Consider the following 21,280-nt stretch of genomic DNA (forward strand, 5'->3'; position numbering starts at 1 on the left):
GTTATGGACTGTGTGTTTGTGTGTCCTCCAAATTCTTACGTTGCCGCCTTACCCTCTAATGTGATGGCATTTGAAGGTGGGGCCTTTGGGAGGTGATTAGGAGTAGATGAGGTCACAGGGTGGAACCCCATGATGGGATCAGGCAAAGGAAGAGAGAACAGAGCTTTTGCTCTCTTAGCCATAAAGGACATTGCGACAAGATGGTCATCTGCAAATCAGGAATCAGGCCCTCACCAGGAACCAAATATTGGACCTGCAGCCTCCAGAACTGTGAGAAACAAATATCTGCTGTTCAAGCCACCCAGTCTATGGTATTTGTCATAGCAGCCTGAGCTGCCTAAAACAATCACCACTTGCAGATGAGAAAAGTAGGTGCAGAAGGCGTGAGGCATATGTGCAAGTTCAGCAAGGAAAGCCAGTGAAGGGACAGAATGGCTCAGCAAACCTTCAGACCCACACCAGCGCCGTTTCTCAAACACCATCTTTAGTTCATGAAATCTGCAGACTTGATACAGCTCACTAATTGTAAACAATTCATCCCCAATCTCTTAGTAGGGATAAAGTTCTAATTGTAAAAACGAGAACAGGAGGAAGACTTACAGACCGGAATGTCCAAAGGAGCTTTCTGCGACGATGGAAATCTATCGCCTATGGTGTTCAATACAGTAGCCACCAGCATGGTGGTTCTCAGCTGGGATTAAATGTGTTCTTTAGGGGACACTCGGCAATGTCTAGAAACATTTTTGGTTGTCACAATGCAGGTGGAAGATGCTACTGGCATCTAGTAGGTAAAGAGTAAAGACAATGTTCTTTTTTTTTTTTTCCTTAGAGTCTCGCTCTGTCGAGCAAGCTGGAGTGCAATGGCACAATCTCGGCTCACTGCAAGCTCTGTCTCCCGGGTTCAAGAGATTCTCCCTGCCTCAGCCTTCTGAGTAGCTGGGATTACAGGTGCCTGCCAAGTGATTCTTGTGCCTCAGCCTCCCGAGTAGCTGGGATTACAGGCATGCACCACCACGCCTGGCTAACGCTTGTATTTTTAGTAGAGATGGGGTTTCACCATGTTGGCCAGGCTGGTCTCGAACTCCTGACCTCAGGTGATTCACCCGCCTCAGCCTCCCAAAGTGTTGGGATTACAGGCGTGAGCCACCAGGCCTGGCCAAGACAACATTCTACAGTGCATAGGATAGTCCCCCCAAGATAAGAATGATCCAGCCCCAAATCCCACTAGTGCTAAATGGTGGAGAAAACCTGCATTAGCCACATGTCACTACTGGGTACTTCTGATGTGGCTACTGAGACTGGGAAACTAAACTTTTAATTTTCTTTAAATGTCAATTTTAGAACAAAAAATTTAAAAGAATAAAACTAAGAAAAAGTCTAATTTAAATGTAACTAGCCATGAGTGTCTTGCACAGCTATAGTAAACGTGCATAAACATAAAAATAAAGGTCTTGTTTCCCGAGTATTTCCATTTAAAGCAACGAAATATCTTCAAGGAAAAGAGAGATTCTGAAGTTAGCATTGGAAAATCATGAGCATAAATAAAGGCATGAAAGTGAAGGTCATGAAGCTTTGGAACAAGTGTCCAGGCAACTCACTCTTGCAGGGTCTCCACCCCCTTTTCTTTGTACTGCAGTTCCTGCTTCATCTGGGTCAGCTCTCGTTTTAATCTGGAAAGCTAAAGACAAATCACATTTTTTTTCCAAAAACCAGCTGTGAAGAATGATTTCTACAGTTGTTATTAACACTGTCATCTGAGTTTCTACTCAGCTTGCAGTTCAGAAGATCATCTATTCTCACTATAAACTTCCATTCACATGCATAAGAAGCAGCCTTTCTAAAAGACCTGCTGTGCTTAGATACAAAAATCCCAGATTAGACAGACTCTTACCCAAGTGGGGAACCAGTAACATTTTCAAGGTTTCCACATTACAACTGGCAACTTTTGTAACACATTCTTCATCTTTCCTTCTACCCACTCCTCTCAGACCCCCGCACATGAAACTTTGTGTCCAGAAGCCTGCTCTCTGACTACCTGAAACTCAGTGGCTCCTGGAGTGCTTCTTTAAACAGATTCTGGGACCCGCTCCAGGTCCACGTCAAAACTCAGGGGCTAGGCCTGGAAGCTCGCACTTTGAACAAGCTCCCAGGTATTTTTCTTAGCTGTGCTAAAATTTGAGAACCACTGCACTAAAAGATACACCCTGATTCAGGGAATGACACACCAAGAGAGGAGCAGACTTCATTGCCAAGATGTTTCTCGTGCTTTGTCCCAAATGCAACAAAAGTGTTCCCCTTCCCAGACAACCAAGACAAGCGTCTGAAGAGATGAAACACGGTAGCACACAGATAATTCAGGGGTTACCGGGGAAGCAGCATCAGAACCCTCAGAACCCTTCCAGTCTAACACTGCTAGCGATCCCTCCAGGAGGAGTCAACCAGAGGGGAATGCCAGCAGCCTAGGCTGCGAGGCCTCAGGCTTCCATCCACCTGGTTGTAAAAGCATCGGTTTTACTCACCCTATCCCGACGACTTGCTATTTCTGCTTTAATTTGGTGTGGGTCATACTTTGTATTTGTTGAATATCCAGAGAATGCTAAAGAGAAAGAAAATATTTTATTTTATAATGGATCCTTCAAAATACATACACATAAGGAACTTCTGATTCACTGCATTAAATAACTCTAAATCTCTGATTTACAAGAGGTCACTGGCTCCCAAAGAATCGACATTTAACGTCTTCAAATCTTCCTGATGTTTGATATTTGAATCAGGACTTTCTATAGGATCCCATATAATAAAATACATGGCTGTAGGTCACTCAAAACTCTGCTTAGTTCTACTATAAAACTACTACCGTTAAACACCACAGAGACACAGCGGGCGGGGGAGGGAAGAGGTATGATTATGATGTAGGAAACTGTATTTAATACGTGAACAGTACTTGCAGTATGAATCTACTTTTACTTTCTTTTAAAATACATATACAGACGTCACTGGAAAGATAGAACCAAAAAGTTAACTGCAGTTATTCTCAGTGGCTGCATTAAAAATGATGTTATTTTTATTTTCTTCACGCCTATATTCTCCAGATGAACAATTTTTGACACAAGAAAGGAAAAAAAAATTAGAAATTTGTAAAATCAAAAAGATTTCTAGTAATACGTCAGTATCTGGCAGTCTTGAGAAAAAGACAGAAAGGTGGGCCCCCAAGTTGTTTGTCCCAGAAACTGAAGTGAGGCACTCACGCTTCTACTCTAATAACTTGTTTTGATGAATGTTTAGCTAAAAGACATCACATACCTCAATGCTTTCCTAAACAGTGCAGTGTACATGATTTAAAGTCTCTTAACAGACATGGCATCATTATTGTGAGTAACCAATACCTAGGGATGAATAAGAGCCACAGAGCTATTTACATGCTAGGCACAGTCAGCAAATTTCCGTGCACACGGAGAGCTGCAAGCTTTTTCCAGTGTTACGGCAGCTGGAGCAGCAAGTGGCTATTCCTAATTTCTGCTACCCCATCCACCGCTCTGCGGTGCTTTTTCTTGATGCTTCCGCCTCCTTTCTTTAGGTTTCTGAAGCCATGGGCTCTGTACCACTGCTGCATGGCTTCTCTTCTGCTTAGCTAGTGGAATGCTGGTCTGTCTGCATCTGTAAACCACCCCACTCTGGTGCCCTCTGCCTCCCAGTTATTGTCATTAACGTCACCTGCTCAGAAGACACACCTGCAGGGATGGAGTCCTTTCTTTAACTCCTTTGATCTGAGAATCAAAGGCTGGCTGTCATTCAGACAACTAGGTGCCAACAATGAGAAACCAATTCAAAATCATTTGGGGACTATGTACTGCAAAGGATGGCTCAACATCATCCAGTAACTTCAACAGCACAATTACTTCAAACCTCAATTAGAACCACATCCAAAGTTCATTTGAGCAGTCGGATCTCCTATTTTAATAACAGTTCTATGGAAAATCTACTATTTCAGTCCCATTCAGTCAGAATTTCAAACAACTGAATCTACTGGAAATAAACAACTGGAAGAGCTAAATGTTTGCCAACTTTATCTCCAATTTTCTTACACTTAGACTCATGATCTCTCAAAGACATGGAGTAAAATACTTTACAAACAATTCTTTCTTAGACAAGACTGCCTATTTCCAAATCCTACATCTTCCATCTTGCCTGACTCCCTGGTTTCATTTAAGATCGGTAATGAAAGCAACATCTCCAACAATGCCCTTAAAAGGCAGAAATAATTTATAGAAAACATCTCCATATTAAACTCCTGGGACTTTAAGTTTCCCAGATCTGAGCTTAAAGGCCTTTCATTTGGGATAGAGATAATACGCAAATGAGGCTATGAGGTTAGGGCTTGCTGAATCCTGGCTTACAACACTACAACACATGTGTCAACTTGTCAACTTGCAGTGGGAGGAACACAAGGCCAAGAATTATCACCTGGGATCTTTCCCATTAAGGGTAGAAAGTAAGCCTACCATCAAGTTCAACAAAGTTCACTGCAATGCTAAACATCAGCACCGGTGAGGCGCCGTGGCTCACGCCTGTAATCCCAGCACTTTGGGAGGCCGAGGTGGGCGGATTACGAGGTCAAGAGATCGAGACCGTCCTGGTCAAAATGGTGAAACCCCATCTCTATTAAAAATACAAAAATTAGCTGGGCGTAGCGGCGGGTGCCTGTAATCCCAGCTACTCAGGAGACTGAGGCAGAAGGATTGCTTGAACCCAGGAGGCGGAGGTTGCAGTGAGCCAAGATCACGCCATTGCACTCCAGCCTGGTGACAGAGTGAGACTCCGCCTCAAAAAAAAAAAAAAACCTGTACCAATCTTCCTCTGTCTGTGCAGTCTCATGTGGAAAATTAGCAAAGAGACTTGAAATACACAGGGGAGGTGTCCTGGATACTGTTGGACATCTACGCAGCAACCTTCCCCCATTTCTCCTTCCTAAGTACTAGAACCCTGGAAGTGTTGGGTAGCCACCTCTCCCCAAGAGACTCAGCATGTATCCACTCCTAGAGGGGGAAACTGACAAACCAATGACACCACTGAACCACTGAATCCACCTATGGGAAATCCCACCCCACCTCCAGAGGACTCCACTATGTGACAGTGAATTTCCTTATTGTCCAGGCCCATGAGAAATAGTCTTCTCTGCTGCAGCTGAAACCATCATAAATGACAGAACACCTTTTAATTATATGGATCTCATTCATGTTACTTTTGCTATGGTCTCTATAAAATTATAAAATTCCAGGACTGGGATAAGGGAAAAGTCTACTCAAGTAACTAACACAGCGAATACATTTTATCTTCAAATACTAAGGATGGTTGTGAACACTGGTATAACTTTTAATAATGTAATTCAATTTATAAATAAAATTCTCAGTTCCTCAGATCTGCCAGTAAGTCTACAAGAACCACTTACAGAGTCCGAGAACAGCTCAGGACTCCAGACCCCGTAACAGCGTGCACTACACAATACTTTTTTTTCTTTTGGAGACAGGGTCTCACTCTGTCACCCAAGCCAGAGCACAGTGGTGTGATCTCAAGCTCACTGCAACCTCTACCTCCTGGATTCAAGCGATTCTCCTACCTCAGCCTTCCAAGTAGCTGGGATTACAGGCGCCGCCACCACACCCAGTTAATTTTTTGTATTAGTAGAGATGGGGTTTTGCCATGTTGGCCAGGCTGGTCTGGAACTCCAGACCTCAAGTGATCCACCCACCTCGGCCTCCCAAAGTGCTGGGATTACAGGAGTGAGCCACCGTGTTCAGCCTTCTACAACATTTATAAACGGAATATCTTCCTCTATTAAGACATGTCTCCAATCTCAAGGTTTATGATAAAGACCAGACTTTCACCTCTAAAGTTTTCTTCTCTCTTGAAGAGTTGAGTGGGCAGAGCTATTAAATAGCAATATGGAGTCTGCTCAGGCATATAACATTGCCTCAGATAATATAATAATGAGGTTATAGCCTAGCTGGACCACAGCAATGTAAATTATTATACCTTGCTATTACAGGGTGCCTTTCACATTTATTTAATCTATTCTCATAAAATCTTTGTGAAGGTGAAATGATACTTACGTTTCCTTGCCCATTTTATAGATTAAAAGACTGAGTTTGTAGTGACTTGATCTATAATACACTATGCCATCATTCACAGAGGGCTTCATGTCTAGAATCTGGGTTCCTGTGGGTCAGCTGCCAAAGATCCTTTAATTGGGCTATCTTTCCCAAAAGAAGAAACGGTCCTCCAGCTCCCCAGTGCCCACCACCCAATGGGTGAACTTGACCTGTGTATTTAGCACTCAAAATGCTACAAACCCCACTACTTAACTCTGGATTTCAGTTTGACAGATTACTGAAAGGGGAAATGTGTGTCCCATGTGTCTGTCCGTCTTTGTCTCTGTTACGTACAGGCCTCCTCTGAGCTATGGAAACCTAAGGTCACCCCAGAGGAAAGACATGCTTTAAAAGACCAGCAGTCCTTCTTCAAAGACATCCTCTGGGGCAGGTTGCTCCTTAGGACCAGGTGTAGGCCTCCACGGATCAGCACTGTCAGGAGTTGCTCAAGGGAGCCAAGAATGACTCTGGGCAAAAGGCCGACAAGCCCTGCCAGGTTCCAGGTTGACAGGTACTATCTACCAGAGAGGCACACGGAGAAATATGCAAGGCCAACAAAGTGGGCAGGATGGGTTTTTTTAAGGCAATATAAGTAAAAGACCAAAAACAATCAAGTAAGGCCACCTGGGGGTGATCTACAGAAGTAACCCAAGATGCCACCAAATCCTAACCAAGAATTCTCCCTCCAGGACAGACGAGGGGATTATTTCTCAGGAAACATATGCTTTGCTGCAACCTTCAAAATCTGGCTTACCAACTAATATATGGGGAAAATGCTCCATGATCCTTTATGCTCCTGCCTGCTCCAACATGTTTGTGTGAAGGAAAACAAAAAGTTTTGAATTGGAATGGATTGCCTGTAGTCCTGTTCCTAACCAAGACAGCAAATGAGAAATCTTTCAACAGCGAGAGCACCAATAAGGCCTGGTGCGGTGGCTCACATGTGTAATCCCAGCACTTTGGGAGGTGGAGGCAGGCAGACCTCTTGAGTCCAGTAGTCTGAGACCAGCCTGGGCAACATGGCAAAACTCCATCTCTACAAAAAGTACCAAAATTAGCTAGGTATGGTGGCACACGTCTGGAGTTTCAGCTACTCAAGAGGCTGAGGTAGGAGAATCGCCTGAGCCCGGGAGGTTGAGGCTGCAGTGAGCCAAGATCACACCACCACACTCCAACCCGGGCAACAGAGCAAGATCCTATCTTTAAAAAAAAAAAAAAAAAAAAAAAAAAAAAACAGAGCACCAATGGAAGACAGTCATTGTGAGACAGGCTTGGAGCTTCAGAAGGAATGTTGGCAGGACTGATGGCTGATAAGGTCAAGCTTCACCACCACCTAATCCAAGAACCCGGGGTGGATCAGCCCTTTCTCACCAGAGATAATGCTGCCTCTTTCAATGTAGACTTTGAGTAACTCCTAGGAACCAGGACAGTAAACAAAGTCATATTCCTGCTGCTACAGGGGCCATTCACACTCCATCTAGCCCAGTGGATTTCAACCCCGGGGATCACCTGAAAAGCTTTAAAAAAAAAAAAAAAAAAAAAAAAAAAAAGCCTGGTCCCACCCAAGGCCAGTTCTATCAAAATCTCTTGGGGTGAGGTCCAAGCAGCAAGTTTTTAAAGATTCTAGCTTGCAGCCAGGTCTGAGCACTATGGGTATAGACCAGGGATTGGCAAACTTTTTCTCTAATGGGCCAGACAGTAATATTTTTGGCTTTGTGGGCCATACAATCTGTCTCAAATACTCTTCTGCCATTGTAACTGCTACAGACAATAGGTTAGTAAATGGACATGGCTGTGTTCCAATAAAACTTTATTTACAAACACCCACAGTGGATAGGATCCAGCCCACAGGCCTGATATAGTTTGCAGACCTGAGGTTTAGACTATCATCGTACCCCATGCAAGAATTTCTTCCAAAAGATCCTACAAATGGTCATATATAGTTCATCTGAATGTACCTGGGGCTAGAGTTTCTCAGGAAGAATAAAGGAGTAACTCCAGGAAAAAGTGTGTCTGAGATAATGAACGTATTCAGTGTTAAAAGGCAGGCAAATAGAAGAACATGTTGCAATAAAGAAAGTAGAAGAAAACTCTACAAAATGGAGCTGTAGAAAAAGTAGCAGGTGTGTCTCAGAGAGAATGAGCCCATTGTTGAGCAGTTTCACCCCAGTGTTCTACGAAGCATAAATGAGGCCTGGGCACTACCAGGCAGCTAGCTCAGAAGCTCATTGAAATCAAGCAGGGTTGGGTTCCTACTCTCATGGAGACAAGTGTGCAAAGTATTCAGCCAAGTATCTGAATTTGCTTTCAGGTCAAGGCATGGATGTTCTTAGATACCAGAGAGCCCAATATTGACAGAAAATCGTTCCTCTCCAATGAACGAAGTTTTCTTCTGGTGGTTTCCATAGCTCGAGGGAAATGTGTGAAGGGTATAGGTGAGATGCACTTCTCCCTACCTTCTGCTCCCACATTAGAAACGGCTGTTCCAGTTAATTCCTCTGTTCACACATTATTGCCTCATCTTTACCAACAAGCAACCATTAGGAATAAAACGTGTTCCCGGCTGGGCACGGTGGCTCACACCTGTAATCCCAGCACCTTGGGAGGCCGAGGCAGGCAGATCACAAGGTCAAGAGATAGAGATCATCCTGGCCAACATGGTGAAACACTGTCTCTACTAAAAATACAAAAATTAGCTGGGCGTGGTGGTGTGCGCCTGTAGTCCCAGCTGCTCAGGAGGCTGAGGCAGGAGAATTACTTGAACCCGGGAGGGAGAGGCTGCAGTGAGCCGAGATCGTGCCACTGCACTCCAACCTGGCGACAGAGCGAGACTCCATCTCAAAAAACAAAACAAACAAACAAACAACAGGAAAAACATGTTCCCGCCATTTAGTATATATCAACAGCAGGTGCTAACAGCTGTCGAAAAATAAATGAACAATTTAGTGATCTTCCATGGGCCATGGAAAAGTCAAGATCTAGAAAGTGCTCTGTCTTCCACTTGCCCCCTTTATTGCTGCAAAATTTCCAGATGACTTGTCAATTTATAACTAGTCTTTATTTTCAGATAACCTGAAAGTTGGATGGGGGAGGGGTTCCACAAACACCATCAGCTGTTCTGAGTGGCCTCTTCCATGTCTAGGAAACTGTACAGAGCACTGAAGGCCACCAACACAAACAGATCTGGGCTTAAATCCAACTTCTACCATCTACTGGGTATGTAATCCTGAAGAAATAATTTATCCTACCTGATACTCAGTTTCTCATGTGAACAATAAAGAAAACAGCACGTGCTTGACAACACTGTGATCATAACAATGCATAGAAAACACCAGCTCATTGGATATTGGTTCCTTTCACTTCAAGTCATTACCCATGAAGGAAGAACTGGGAATTAAGTCCAGATGTTATTCTGTTCACAGTATCAGAAAAAGGAAATGCCTCCTGTTTTAGATGACTAGCACTGAGGGAGATATGGGCAGTGAGACCCGTGTGGCTACACAGCCAACTTGTGTTATGGAAACTGCCACCAGCAGCTCCCAACATGGGCCCAGGCCCTCTGGCATGGCTGTAGAAGCCATCTGTTAGATCATGGTCAAGCCAACAGGATCACTGCATTGGACTCTATCCTGTAGCCAGAAAGAATTCATCTGAGTCCATTCTAGCAGGGTTTTCCTTGCTGTACCTTGTAGTTCAGGTTAAACGGCAGATTGAGAGAGCTTGGTGGAAGCCCTAGGGACAGCAGCAAGTTGATAAAACACTTGGATCAACTCCTAGATTCTGTTCAGAGTTGGTTTTTTCCCTGATGAGCTGATAGGCCCCAGGAAGACCCACTGGCATCTCCAGCTCTTTCACAAAACAGGCAGGCCCACTTTTGGCCTCGAAGGCAACCTACACACATAGAGGAAGAGATCATATCCACACAGAGACATCCAGCAGGTCAGGAAATGGAATCTGGTGAGCACCTTAGAACCCCAAGTCAACAACAGAGTCATCAGCTTCCTCTACTGAAGGAACAGATACCACTTCAAAAAGAGCCTATTGAGTGTATCTTTTTAACGGGCATTAATAAAACCCCATAGGGCACAAAAAGAAACGTAATTGAGTAGAATTCCCTATTTGCCCAAACATCAAAGAAGTGAAAAGCCCATGGAAATACAAAAACTGATCCTGTAGGATCCTCAGCTCCTCAGGATGCTGAAGTACTGAATACTTGAAACCTACAGCTTGGCACTGCATTGGGATTCCTTGCTCACTGCCCCTCAGAGTGGGTGTGGAATGAGACGGGATGTTCTAATGTCTGCATCATTGAGGGCATCTAGTTCAGCATCCCCACAGTCACTGCAGCTGACGTTCTGGCTGCACTGTTAGTAGCCAGTACATAATACACACTTTCTCTAGACTCAATTTTTCTTTCTTTCTTTTTAAATAGAGACAGGGTCCTGCTAAGTTGCCCAGGCTGGTTTTGAATTCCCGGTCTCAAGTGATTGTCCTGCCTCGGCCTCCCAAAGTGTTGGGATTACAGGCGTAAGCCACTGTACCTGGCCTCAATTTTTCTTTTCAATCACTGGCAAGAAACATCCTGCCAAGTTTTTCTGATATGTACTTCTTCCATTCCATTCTTTGAAAGAGTGATTTGAGAGCCTCTTTGGAGACCTAACCGAATGTAAGCATGTAAAAGATAAGGTACCCAAAGACTGCTGGAAAGAAACACACTATTAGGTTGGATTATAAGAATAGCCAACATTCAGCCCTTTTTTAGATACAAAAACGGCAATTTTACACCATTCAACCTAACTTCTACCAAGTAACTTTCTGAAATATTTGGAATTGCTAACTATATGATCTCAGAACCAGTTATAGGCCATTGCTTCAGCTAAGGAGACATCAAGGCACCAAGCCCATGGGCTTCTGCATCATCAAAAAGACTGGCCGGGCACGGTGGCTCACACCTGTAACCCCAGCACTTTGGGAGGCCGAGGCAGGTGGATCACCTGAGGTCAGGAGTTCCACACCAGCCTGGCCAACATGGCAAAATCCTGTGTCTACTAAAAATGCAAAAATTATCTGGGCGTGGTGGTGGACACCTGTAGTCCCAACTACTCAGGAGGCTTAGGCGGGAGAATCGCTTGAACCTGGGAGGTGGAGGTTGCAGTGAGTCAGTGAGCCAAGATCGTGCCACTGCACTCCATCCAGTCTGGGTGACAGAGCAAGACTCCATCTAAAAAAAAACAAACAAACAGTATTCTAGGCCATAAAAGTCATCTTAATAGATTTCAAAAGACTGAAATGTTAGTCTCTGACCACAATGGAACTAAGTTAGAAGTAAACAACAACATGACATCTTTAAAAAGTCCTACTGACTTACTTCTAAACAACCCACGGGTCAAAAACCACCAAAAAAAAAAAAAAAAAGAGAGAGAGAGAGAGAAATTATTTTGAACTGAAAGAAAATACAGCATATCAAAATTTATGAGATGCAGTTAAAGTAGTACTTAGAGGAGAATCCTTACCTTTAATGGCTATGTGTGGAAGTAAGAAAGATCTAAAATCAGTGATCTAAATTTCCACTTTAGGAAGCTAGAAAAGGAAGAACAAATTAAAGCCAAATTAAGTAGAAGGAAAGAAATAATAAAGAAAAACCAGTAAGACAGAAACAGACAAGAAATGGGAGAACAGGGCAAACACCAGTGTATTGTAAAGATAGATAAAAATCAATAAAAGTTTAGCCATATTGATTGAGACACGAATTATTAATATCAGCAATTAAAGAGAGGACATCACTTCAAAGCCTACAGACATTGAAAGGCTAATAAGGGAATTCTACAAACAACTTCATAGACTTGACAGCTTAGATCACTGCGCAGCAAACTCCCTGTGGGCCAAATCTAGGTTGCTACCTGTTTTGATACTTCTACTGGAACACGGCCAGGCACATCTGTCTACATGTTGTCTCTGAATGCTTTTGCAATATAACCACAGGGTAGAATAGTTGCCACTGAGATCACATGGTCCACAAAGTTTAAAATATTTACTATCTGACCCTTTATAGAAAAGTTTGCTGACTTTTAAATTAGATGAAATAGACAATTCTCTGAAACACACAAATGCCAAAACTGATTCAAGAAGAAACAAAAAATCCGGATACCTCTCTATTAAAAGTATTGGATTTGTAGTTAAAAACATTCCACAAAGAACTCCAGGTCCGGGTGGCTCTTTTGGTGAATTCTATGAAATACTTAAGAAAACACTAATACTAAGCCTACACAAACTCTTTCAGCAAACAGAAGAGGAAGGAACATTCCCCAATTCATTCTGAGGCCAGTATTACCCTCATACCAAAATCAGAGAAAGACATTCCAAGAAAAGATAACTGTGAAGATAAGAAACCAGCCTCTAAAACTCCACACATAGCTAACCTATCACATTCTGATGGAAAGTTAAAAACAAAACAAAGCCAAAAAAAAAAAAACAACCAGGTATGTGCCAATATCTGCAGAGATGGAGATAAGATGGCTTGGAAGTAATACATCAGTAAAACTGAGTTCCCTGTTCCCCTCAAGATACACAGTAACAGAAATATCTTCAATTCCTATTGTAGAGGGAGTACCCCTACCCAGCCACAGTTTCTAAGGCTTCTGCCCCGTCAACAGTTGCTGCAATAAAACAGAGCACTAAATGTGTGGCCCCTTGGCCTTACCTCCATTCTGACTTGCAATACAAATAAAGCTATGGCTGTGTCTTTAACATCTGCCATGGCAACATGGCACTACTATCACAGGAAAGGCCCCAAGTATCAAACAGACAGGTAGGTTTTTATAAAATTCAACCCAGTGGTACGAACTTTCATCCAGTCCTTCCAAGCTCACGAGTGCCCAGGCCAGTCACAGTCATGCACATCTGTTGGGGTCTGTTGAGGGTGACAGTCTGCTGGGAAGGAACTGGTTCATATGGTGACTGTGTCCACAGCAAAATGCTTTGGGTTCTGAGAGTGGACCTGGTTTCTTCAAAACTGAGCACTTGATGAGTACTAATGAAATGGACCCCCCACTCTGGCAGCCTTCAAAACTAAAGAGAGGTCCCTTTAGAGAACAGCAAGCAGTACACGGTTATCTTACCTGAGGGGCAGAAGGAGAGTGCCCCGATTCTCTGGGTTCTATGGTGTTCCTCCTCCTTCCCTGTACTGCCTACTAAAGCCTAGAGCCCAACAGAGGACTCTACAAAGAGACAGGGAGCTTGACATGGCTGAGGTCTCCTGAGTCTTCCCACTCAGAATGAATGAAACCACTGTGTGGATTTCCCAAGAGATCATCCCAGACAAGCAGTGTTAACTGCAGAGATCTCTGAGGGAAGCCCTCTTCAAAACTGACATGCAAGAGACAGGAGGCTGGTATACATCCCTACCCGAAATTTTGTTTTCTTGTTTATTTTTTACCTTCCCCACCTGAATGTGAGCTCAAGGGCAGAGACCTTTCCTTTCTTAGTCACCACCAACCATAACCCAGTGACTGGGCACAAAGTAAGCATTTGATAAACCCTTGCTACAGGAGTGGCTACCGGGTGCCCATCTGATTTCAGTGCCGAATACTGATGACCTAACAGTATGTGATTAGAACCTTCACGAAGCTATCTTGCCCAAGGAAGGTTCAGTGTTTGCAGGTAACCTAGCAGAGAGATGGCTTTTAAAGTCACAATGGCTTTTAACAGGAGATAAGTCAACTCACAGCTGGCGTGTGAGCGGCTGTCATCCTCACACATTTTGTGCAGCTGCTGGTACTCCTCCTGGGCCAGCTCAAACCGCTGCTGCTTAATCTGGTAGATTTCTTTCTTGGCATTGAGAGCCTCCTGGGCTACAATTAAATATTCCTTCAACATGCGCTCTTGCTCTCGCCTCCACTGTTCTCTTGGATCCTCAATCTGGGTAAGTTCTGAAATTTAGAAGGTAAAAACGTAAGTGACTCAAAAGTAAAATCCTTAGGTTGACCAACAGTCATGCAGTGATGTCGCTCGTCAATGTGAAAATTAATTAATTGCCAAGATGCATATTATGGAAGATTTTATATCACGAACCTTTCCACAGTGTGGAACACTTTCTATTTTTATATCCACAGTCCAGATGAGAAGGAAACTCTACAGATATGAAACAGTCCATTGGAGGAGGGAAGACAATACAAGACGACGTTTTCACCAACAAAGACCACACTTTAAATAAGCATGGGAGGAGATGAACCCACGTGAGCTTAGAACTGTGACACTAATTGCTATTTATGACCTTCTCCTCATTGACTCCTTCTGCGTGAGATGATGGAAACTCTTCTGTCCCCCGGGCCTGACTGGCCCCCTTCTTTCATTTCCCAGACCAGACTGTGTAGTCTTTTCCCATTCCTCACTGACTTCCTGGTCTCATCCCACCACAGCTTCCCTCATGTTCACTCCTGCTTCCTCCTCGTCCAGCTCTTCAAGGGCCTGTGCCTAACTCCAGCTCCAGCCTCTCTCCCCAGCTCCAACCTTTCATTTCCACCTGCCTCCTGGATGCACCTCCACATAGATGGACCCAAAGTCATTCCTAGTCATTCATCCAAAGCAGCCCTCATTTCTCCACACCACCTTTCCCCATCAAGAGCAAAACCAAACCAAACACCACACAGCACACGCCTTCTTCTCCTGTCTTCACCTTGCGGGGAGCCGCATCATCTGGATCTAACTGCGGAGCCAGCCCGGGGGTACAACCTGGGACTCATCCTCAAAGAATCCCACTCCTCTTCCTCCTGAAACATTCAGTGGGTTATGAAGAACTGGAGGTCCCTGCCCCTGGATATGATAATCATTGGTGACACGCCCTTGTCTCTGTCTCTCCTTACTTCAGTCAGACTCTCGGGACCTTCTGGTCTCATCCCACCAAAACCCATCCTCAGAGCACTCTCCAAAGTGACCCCTCTAACTGGGATGCAATGCTTTCACACAGAAATCTCTTTGAAAGCACAAAGTCGGCTGGGCGCGGTGGCTCAAGCCTGTAATCCTAGCACTTTGGGAGGCCGAGATGGGCGGATCACGAGGTCAGAAGATCGAGACCATCCTGGCTAACACGGTGAAACTCCGTCTCTACTAAAAAATACAAAAAAAAAACTAGCTGGGCGAGGTGGCGGGCGCCTGTAGTCCCAGCTACTCCGGAGGCTGAGGCAGGAGAATGGTGTAAATCTGGGAGGCGGAGCTTACAGTGAGCTGAGATCCAACCACTGCACTCCAGCCTGGGTGACAGAGCAAGACTCTGTCTCAAAAAAAAAAAAGAAAGAAAGAAAGCACAAAGTCCAATCTCCTTAGCCTAATATACGAATTCCAAAACTCACTCGTCAGCTTCATCTCATTTTCCATCCTTTTCCCCCAAAGCATTCTCTACGCAGACTGAACTTCTGCGAAGTACCCAAATATGCTTGGCTGGCTCCCCCGTGCCTTTGCCATGCTGACTCAGACCTCTTCTGTCACAGGAAGGCCTGCCGTCTTCCCAGGCATGCTGCAAAGGCACCTTTTTTCTGAAGCCTTCTCTGATCCTCTAGGCACACATGTCTCTCCCCTGCTTACGTGGGCTGCCCTTCTTCCCCCTTAACACTGGGCACCTGAGTGTTTTTATATCTTTTCTGTTTCCCACCTAAACTATAGCCTCTAGATGGCAGGGGCACAGCCTCAGTCACCTTTATACTCTCAGGACCTTTCACTGAGTGCATACAACAGAATGGTCTGTATACACCATATACAAAGGAATACAATTCCACAAAAAGGAATAAAGTTCTGATGCTCACTATGACATGGAAGAACCTCAAGAAACAGCCAAGTGAAAGACGCCAGGCACAAAAGGCTACATAGCATCTGATTCCATGTCTATGAAATACCCAGAACAGGAGACTCCGCAGAGACAGAAAGCAGACTAGGGGTCACCAGGGGCTAGGGGAATGGGGAATGACTGCTTAACGGAGATGAGATTTCCCTTTGGGGTGAGGAAAATGTTCCGGAACAAGATAGAGGTGATGGCTGCGCAAGACTGTAAATGCACCAAATGCTACCAAACTATTCGTTTTAAAAATGCTTCATTTTACGTTCTGTGAATTACACCTCAAAATGGTTAAAATGGTAAATTTTACATTATGTCTGTTTTGCCACACACACACACACACACACACACTCACAAATGAAGGTGTGCTTGCTAGAATGTTTCCAGGTAAGTTCTCCTTTGGAAATCCCCTCCCTGTCTGCTCTCCTGTCAATATCCTTTGCTCACCCCTTCTCACCATCCCAGCGCCCCTCCTAGAAAGCCTCTCCAAGCCGTAAAAGCTCACAGGAGAAGATTTACAAACCAAAACAAATGCAAAATCAGAGTCCTGCTCTTGTCTCAGAGATGAGATTCAGTGGGCGTGGGGCATCCGCACCACCAAGCCCTGGGAAGGATAAAGCCTATTAACGAAGCCACGGGCATCTGCCCAGGTCCACAGCAAGGTGGCCCTGTGAAGTGAGCAGGTCTTATGTGTTACGAGCTGCCCCTTAGACATCAGCTGGGAAGCCTAGCTCAAATGGCCACATTTACCCAAACATACACAGTCGTGAAGTGCCAGGCTGGCAGAGAGCCACTGGGGCCTCTCAGCTTCTCTTCTGCCAGGTACTTGCCCTGTCCAGAAACCAGTGGGTCCACCTAGAAGTTCTCCTGCCACCTGGACTTGCCTGGGAGGGCAGCGGGGTCATAATGGTAGATATCCCCCGTCTCCAATCACCACTGCCGGGTCTCTGGATAAGAGCTGCAATCGGCCGGGTGCGGTGGCTCAAGCCTGTAATCCCAGCACTTTGGGAGGCCCAGACAGGTGGATCACGAGGTCAGGAGATCGAGACCATCCTGGCGAACACGGTGAAACCCCGTCTCTACTAAAAAATACAAAAAAACTAGCTGGGCGAGGTGGTGGGCGCCTGTAGTCCCAGCTACTCGGGAGGCTGAGACAGGAGAATGGTGTAAACCCGGGAGGCGGAGCTTGCAGTGAGCTGAGATCCGGCCACTGCACTCCAGCCTAGGTGACAGAGCAAGACTCCGTCTCAAAAAAAAAGAGCTGCAATCATGCCCAAGGACGGGTGCCAGGCACCAAAAACCCCACTGTCCCGAGATCTGAGATGGGGGACTCAGATCTTGGATGCCAGCAACTGACAATGTAGGAATCAGCTCTGAAGACACAAGTCTGGGTCAACTGCACAGTGGAGACATGAGGAGTCATGGGACTGGCCTTGAAAAGAGCCTCAAAATCACTCGGGTTGGGGGCACCGTGCACCTTCACACCCTGCAGCCGCCCCGCACTTCACCAACCAAAGGACAGAAAGTAAGCCAAGGGGAAGCCATGCTTCATATCCTGGTAGTAAAATGACAATGACAGAGCCACTGAGGGAAGCCAGAATGAAAATGAGAGGATGAAAAATGGATTCCCAGCTGGGACCCCATCGAAGAAAGCTGACGAAGAGACAGCCAAGATTAACGGGCAGAGAACAGATCTAGAACAGGATTCCTACACCTTGGCACCATTGACATTTGGGGTCGCCTCATTATCTGTTGTGGGGGGCAGGCTGTCCTGTGCGTTGTAGGGTGTTTAGCAGCATCCCTGGTCTCCACCCATTGAATGCCAGCAGCACCTCTCCCAGGCACAGCCATTGAAAATGCCTCCAGACAATGCCAAGTGTCCCTGAGGGATAAAATCACCCAGGATGAGAACCACTGCTCTAGGTAGTTCTACAAAGACCCACTGTTTTTGCTATGGTCTCTAAACCATTTCCTCCCTTCACACACACGAGAGAGAGAGAGAGAGAGAGAGAGAGAGAGGGAGGGAAGGGGGGGAGAGGGGCAGAAAGAGAGATCACAAAGGTTTGGTGTATGAAAGCTAAAGTTAAATGTATAAGATGAAATGAAGTGAAGGTAATCAGTTGGGCACTTATTCCAATAACCTGTCAGCTCCACTCTGCAATAAATAATTTTTTCATTATGAGAGGTATTTCTATTTCCAGACTGGCTGGGAAATTTAGTCCTTGTAATAGTTATTAAAACCCTCCATTGAACATATTATATGCAGTCCCCAGCAAGACACAAGCAAGGTACAGCTACAGAACTGCTTCACTTTGTGAAGAACTGAGCTAATGGAAACTTCGGATTACATTTATAAAACCCAATTTAATGCTGCATTGGAAGGTAACGATTGTTTCACTCTACAAAAAGTTTTTGGCATCTTTGATATAATGCCACAGATTTTGCACACTACTTACTATTTATGTGGTCCATGTAATAAACTCCAATTTGTTTATCATATACAGTTTCCCATCCTAAAGGAAGTTCATCCCCAACACAATCGGCAAAGGTCAATGGCTTTGTTATCCTGCAAAATAAAATTATGAAAACAAATTTGAAAGTCAGGTCAGTTTTGTATAAGTTTGCTTTATCTTATCTAATTGACTGCTTTTGCTCCAAATATTTGGTTGGAAAATTAATTCACCAGCTTTGCCTAAATAACTGTATTAGTACACTCGCAATCAGAAGCATTACTATCTCAAAGCACAACTTTAAATGTGAGCAAAAGAGATACTCGGTTACTAACAAAACAGGTAAAACAAGCATCTTCTTCCAAGCAGTATGTTTCATGAGGTGAGGACAATGGAATGTAGCTCTTCCAGAAAAATCAGAGAGCACCTATACTCTGTTCTCATACCCTGAGAAATGTTCCCCTCACAACTTTCAGTTTCCATACATTACACATGAACATTGGCTTAAATCTATATAAAATGTATTTCCAATATTTTTATCTACCACTGGTCATGAGTTTAATAAACGTCAACCATTGGCCAAATGCAAAGAGCCAAGCAAGGTAACAATACAATGAGACCCCCCACTAAATACTTCCTATATTTCTTATACAGTAGGAATCAGAAATTTCAGTCTTTTTTCTTTTTCTGGAGAAAAACAACAAAAGCACTTTGTCTACAGGCATCTCTCCTTGAAGAAAATCTGATTAAGGAAATTTGGGCTTGACAAGAGAGATAAGGAGTTTTCAGATGGATTTTTAAAAGGAGAGCTCCCCCTCCCCGATCCCCCATGATCATACTGATCGACAAGACAGTGTTAGGACTGCAGCTGTCATATAAAACGAGACACACCTATAATTGTCCGAGTCTGGGCAGCTATCTCTTGGGCTGTCTCTATAAATGTACACTGACTGCTATGCATGGGAATCCGATCACCTACATTTCACTAAGTCAATCCTCCCACTTCTTCTGTCCCTGGACCTGAGAAAGTGACACAACCACAGCCAAGCCCCATGAGACCAGTATGAATTTTAAACATGTGATTTCCCCAAACTGGTTTGACAACAAGGCTGTCTCTCCCCAGGGGCATTCAGAAATTGACAAACACAATCAGAACAACACGAGCTTTAATCTTCTTTTTAAACACACGGTTTTAAAAAGTTAGAATCAATATAAAAATAGAAATAAACAGAAGGTGAAATATGCCATACATATCCACCCAAACACGACGCACTCAAGAAATCACATCACAAGATGAGCCTACTGTATGCAGTTTGTCCCATCCTGGAACTGATGTCGGCAGCACAATGCCTTTACCAGTCGGGAATGGTGTGCCGTACCAAGGGTCCCAGTCAAGCAGGTAACAGCAGACTGTTGTGCATGATTCGCATCCTGAATGGGACCCAACCACAGAAAAAAGAAAAAAAAAATTCTACTTTAACACAAACTGAGTTCTGAGTAAATTGCTGCTAGACTAATGTAATGATATTCATAAATAAGCCTCTAGAGAAAAATGAAAAATGCCCATGCACAGGTACATTCTAAGCACATTTACATACACGATCTCATTTAATCAACAAATATTGGCCAGGTGCAGTGGTTCACAACTGTAATCCCAGCACTTGGGAGGCCAAAGTGGGAGGACTGCTTGAGCCCAGGAGTTCAAGACCAGCCTGGGTAACATAGTGAGAACCCACGTCTACCAAAAATACAAAAAATTAGCTAGGCCCATGCCTGTAGTCCCAGATACTCAGGAGGCTGAGGTGGGAGGATTGCTTGAGCCCAGAAGTTCGAGGCTTCAGTGAGCCATGATTGCACCACTTGCACTCTAGCCTAGGTGACAAGACAAGACCATATTTCCAAAAAAAGACAAAGTAAACAATTATAGGTGAGAAACCCATCCTTATAGCACTGCGGAGTCAAATTCTGGCACGATTTTCAATAACAGCATTGAGAATGTCTAGATGTATTCTCCTAATTATCATTCCAAAATATTTATGGGCCAGGGATTGCATAGTTTTCTCTTGTACAGCATATCCTATCTATCATGAATACTCTAAACTTTACCAATATCAAATGATGTTTTTCTCCCGAGAAAGTTGTTGGTGAGTAACATTACTTCAGTCATAAATCATTTCAGAGGAGTTATTCAGTTCCAGAATCTATTTGATCACATCCTTTTTTAAAAAAGCTGGTCAAGTGAAGCAGTGGGAGAGGAGAAGAAACAAAGAAATCTGTAATCGGTTGTGATCAATTAGTTGTAAACACCACCGCACTCAGATCAGCCAAAGGAGAGCCGAATAAATCTTGGCTCCTCTTTCATGGTCAGAGGGGAAGTATCTGGAGGTGTGTAACACTGGCGTTTTCTGGTGGTAACTTTTCAGCAAGGAGTGTTTTCTGGCTCTTGTTGGCTAAAAAGCATGGTTCCTGTATGTCAGGATGAGGCCAGGGCCACCCAGGAGCGATCTCAGCCTCATCTGGGGACAATCAGCATTCTCAGCGAGGTGGTCGGCTTCATCCTGGACAATCCCATGATCCCTCATCCTGCCAATGATCATCCTCTCACTTGGGTGGAGACAATGATGTCCAAAGACTCTTCCCCAAGCACAGTGGCTCTCCATGCAGAAATGCACAGCATTGGGCTGGGCATGGTGGCTCACGCCTGTAATCCCGGCACTTTGGGAGGCCGAGGTGGGCAGATCACCTGAGGTCAGGAGTTGAAGACCAGCCTGGCCAACATGGCAAAACCAAGTCTCTACTAAAAATACAAAAATTAGCTGGGTGTGGTGGTGTGCACCTGCAGTCCCAGCTACTCA

General features: G+C 44.4%; 1 protein-coding gene across 2 annotated transcripts in view; it reads right to left on the reverse strand.

The window, feature by feature from the left end:
* WWC3 (WWC family member 3) overlaps positions 1–21,280 on the reverse strand; it is a 128,996-nt gene that overhangs the window by 63,501 nt on the left and 44,215 nt on the right. For both annotated transcript variants that reach the window (XM_026449796.1, XM_023198720.1), the window contains exons 2-5: positions 18,432–18,541; positions 13,874–14,077; positions 2,520–2,596; positions 1,599–1,678 (exon numbers count right to left, since the gene is read on the reverse strand). In XM_026449796.1, coding sequence (XP_026305581.1) covers positions 1,599–1,678; positions 2,520–2,596; positions 13,874–14,077; positions 18,432–18,447 — 377 coding nt within the window. In that variant the 5' untranslated portion in view covers positions 18,448–18,541. The remainder of the gene's footprint in view (positions 1–1,598; positions 1,679–2,519; positions 2,597–13,873; positions 14,078–18,431; positions 18,542–21,280) is intronic.

The sequence above is a fragment of the Piliocolobus tephrosceles genome, chromosome Y (genome assembly GCF_002776525.5).
Source record: "Piliocolobus tephrosceles isolate RC106 chromosome Y, ASM277652v3, whole genome shotgun sequence".
Lineage (NCBI taxonomy): Eukaryota > Metazoa > Chordata > Mammalia > Primates > Cercopithecidae > Piliocolobus > Piliocolobus tephrosceles.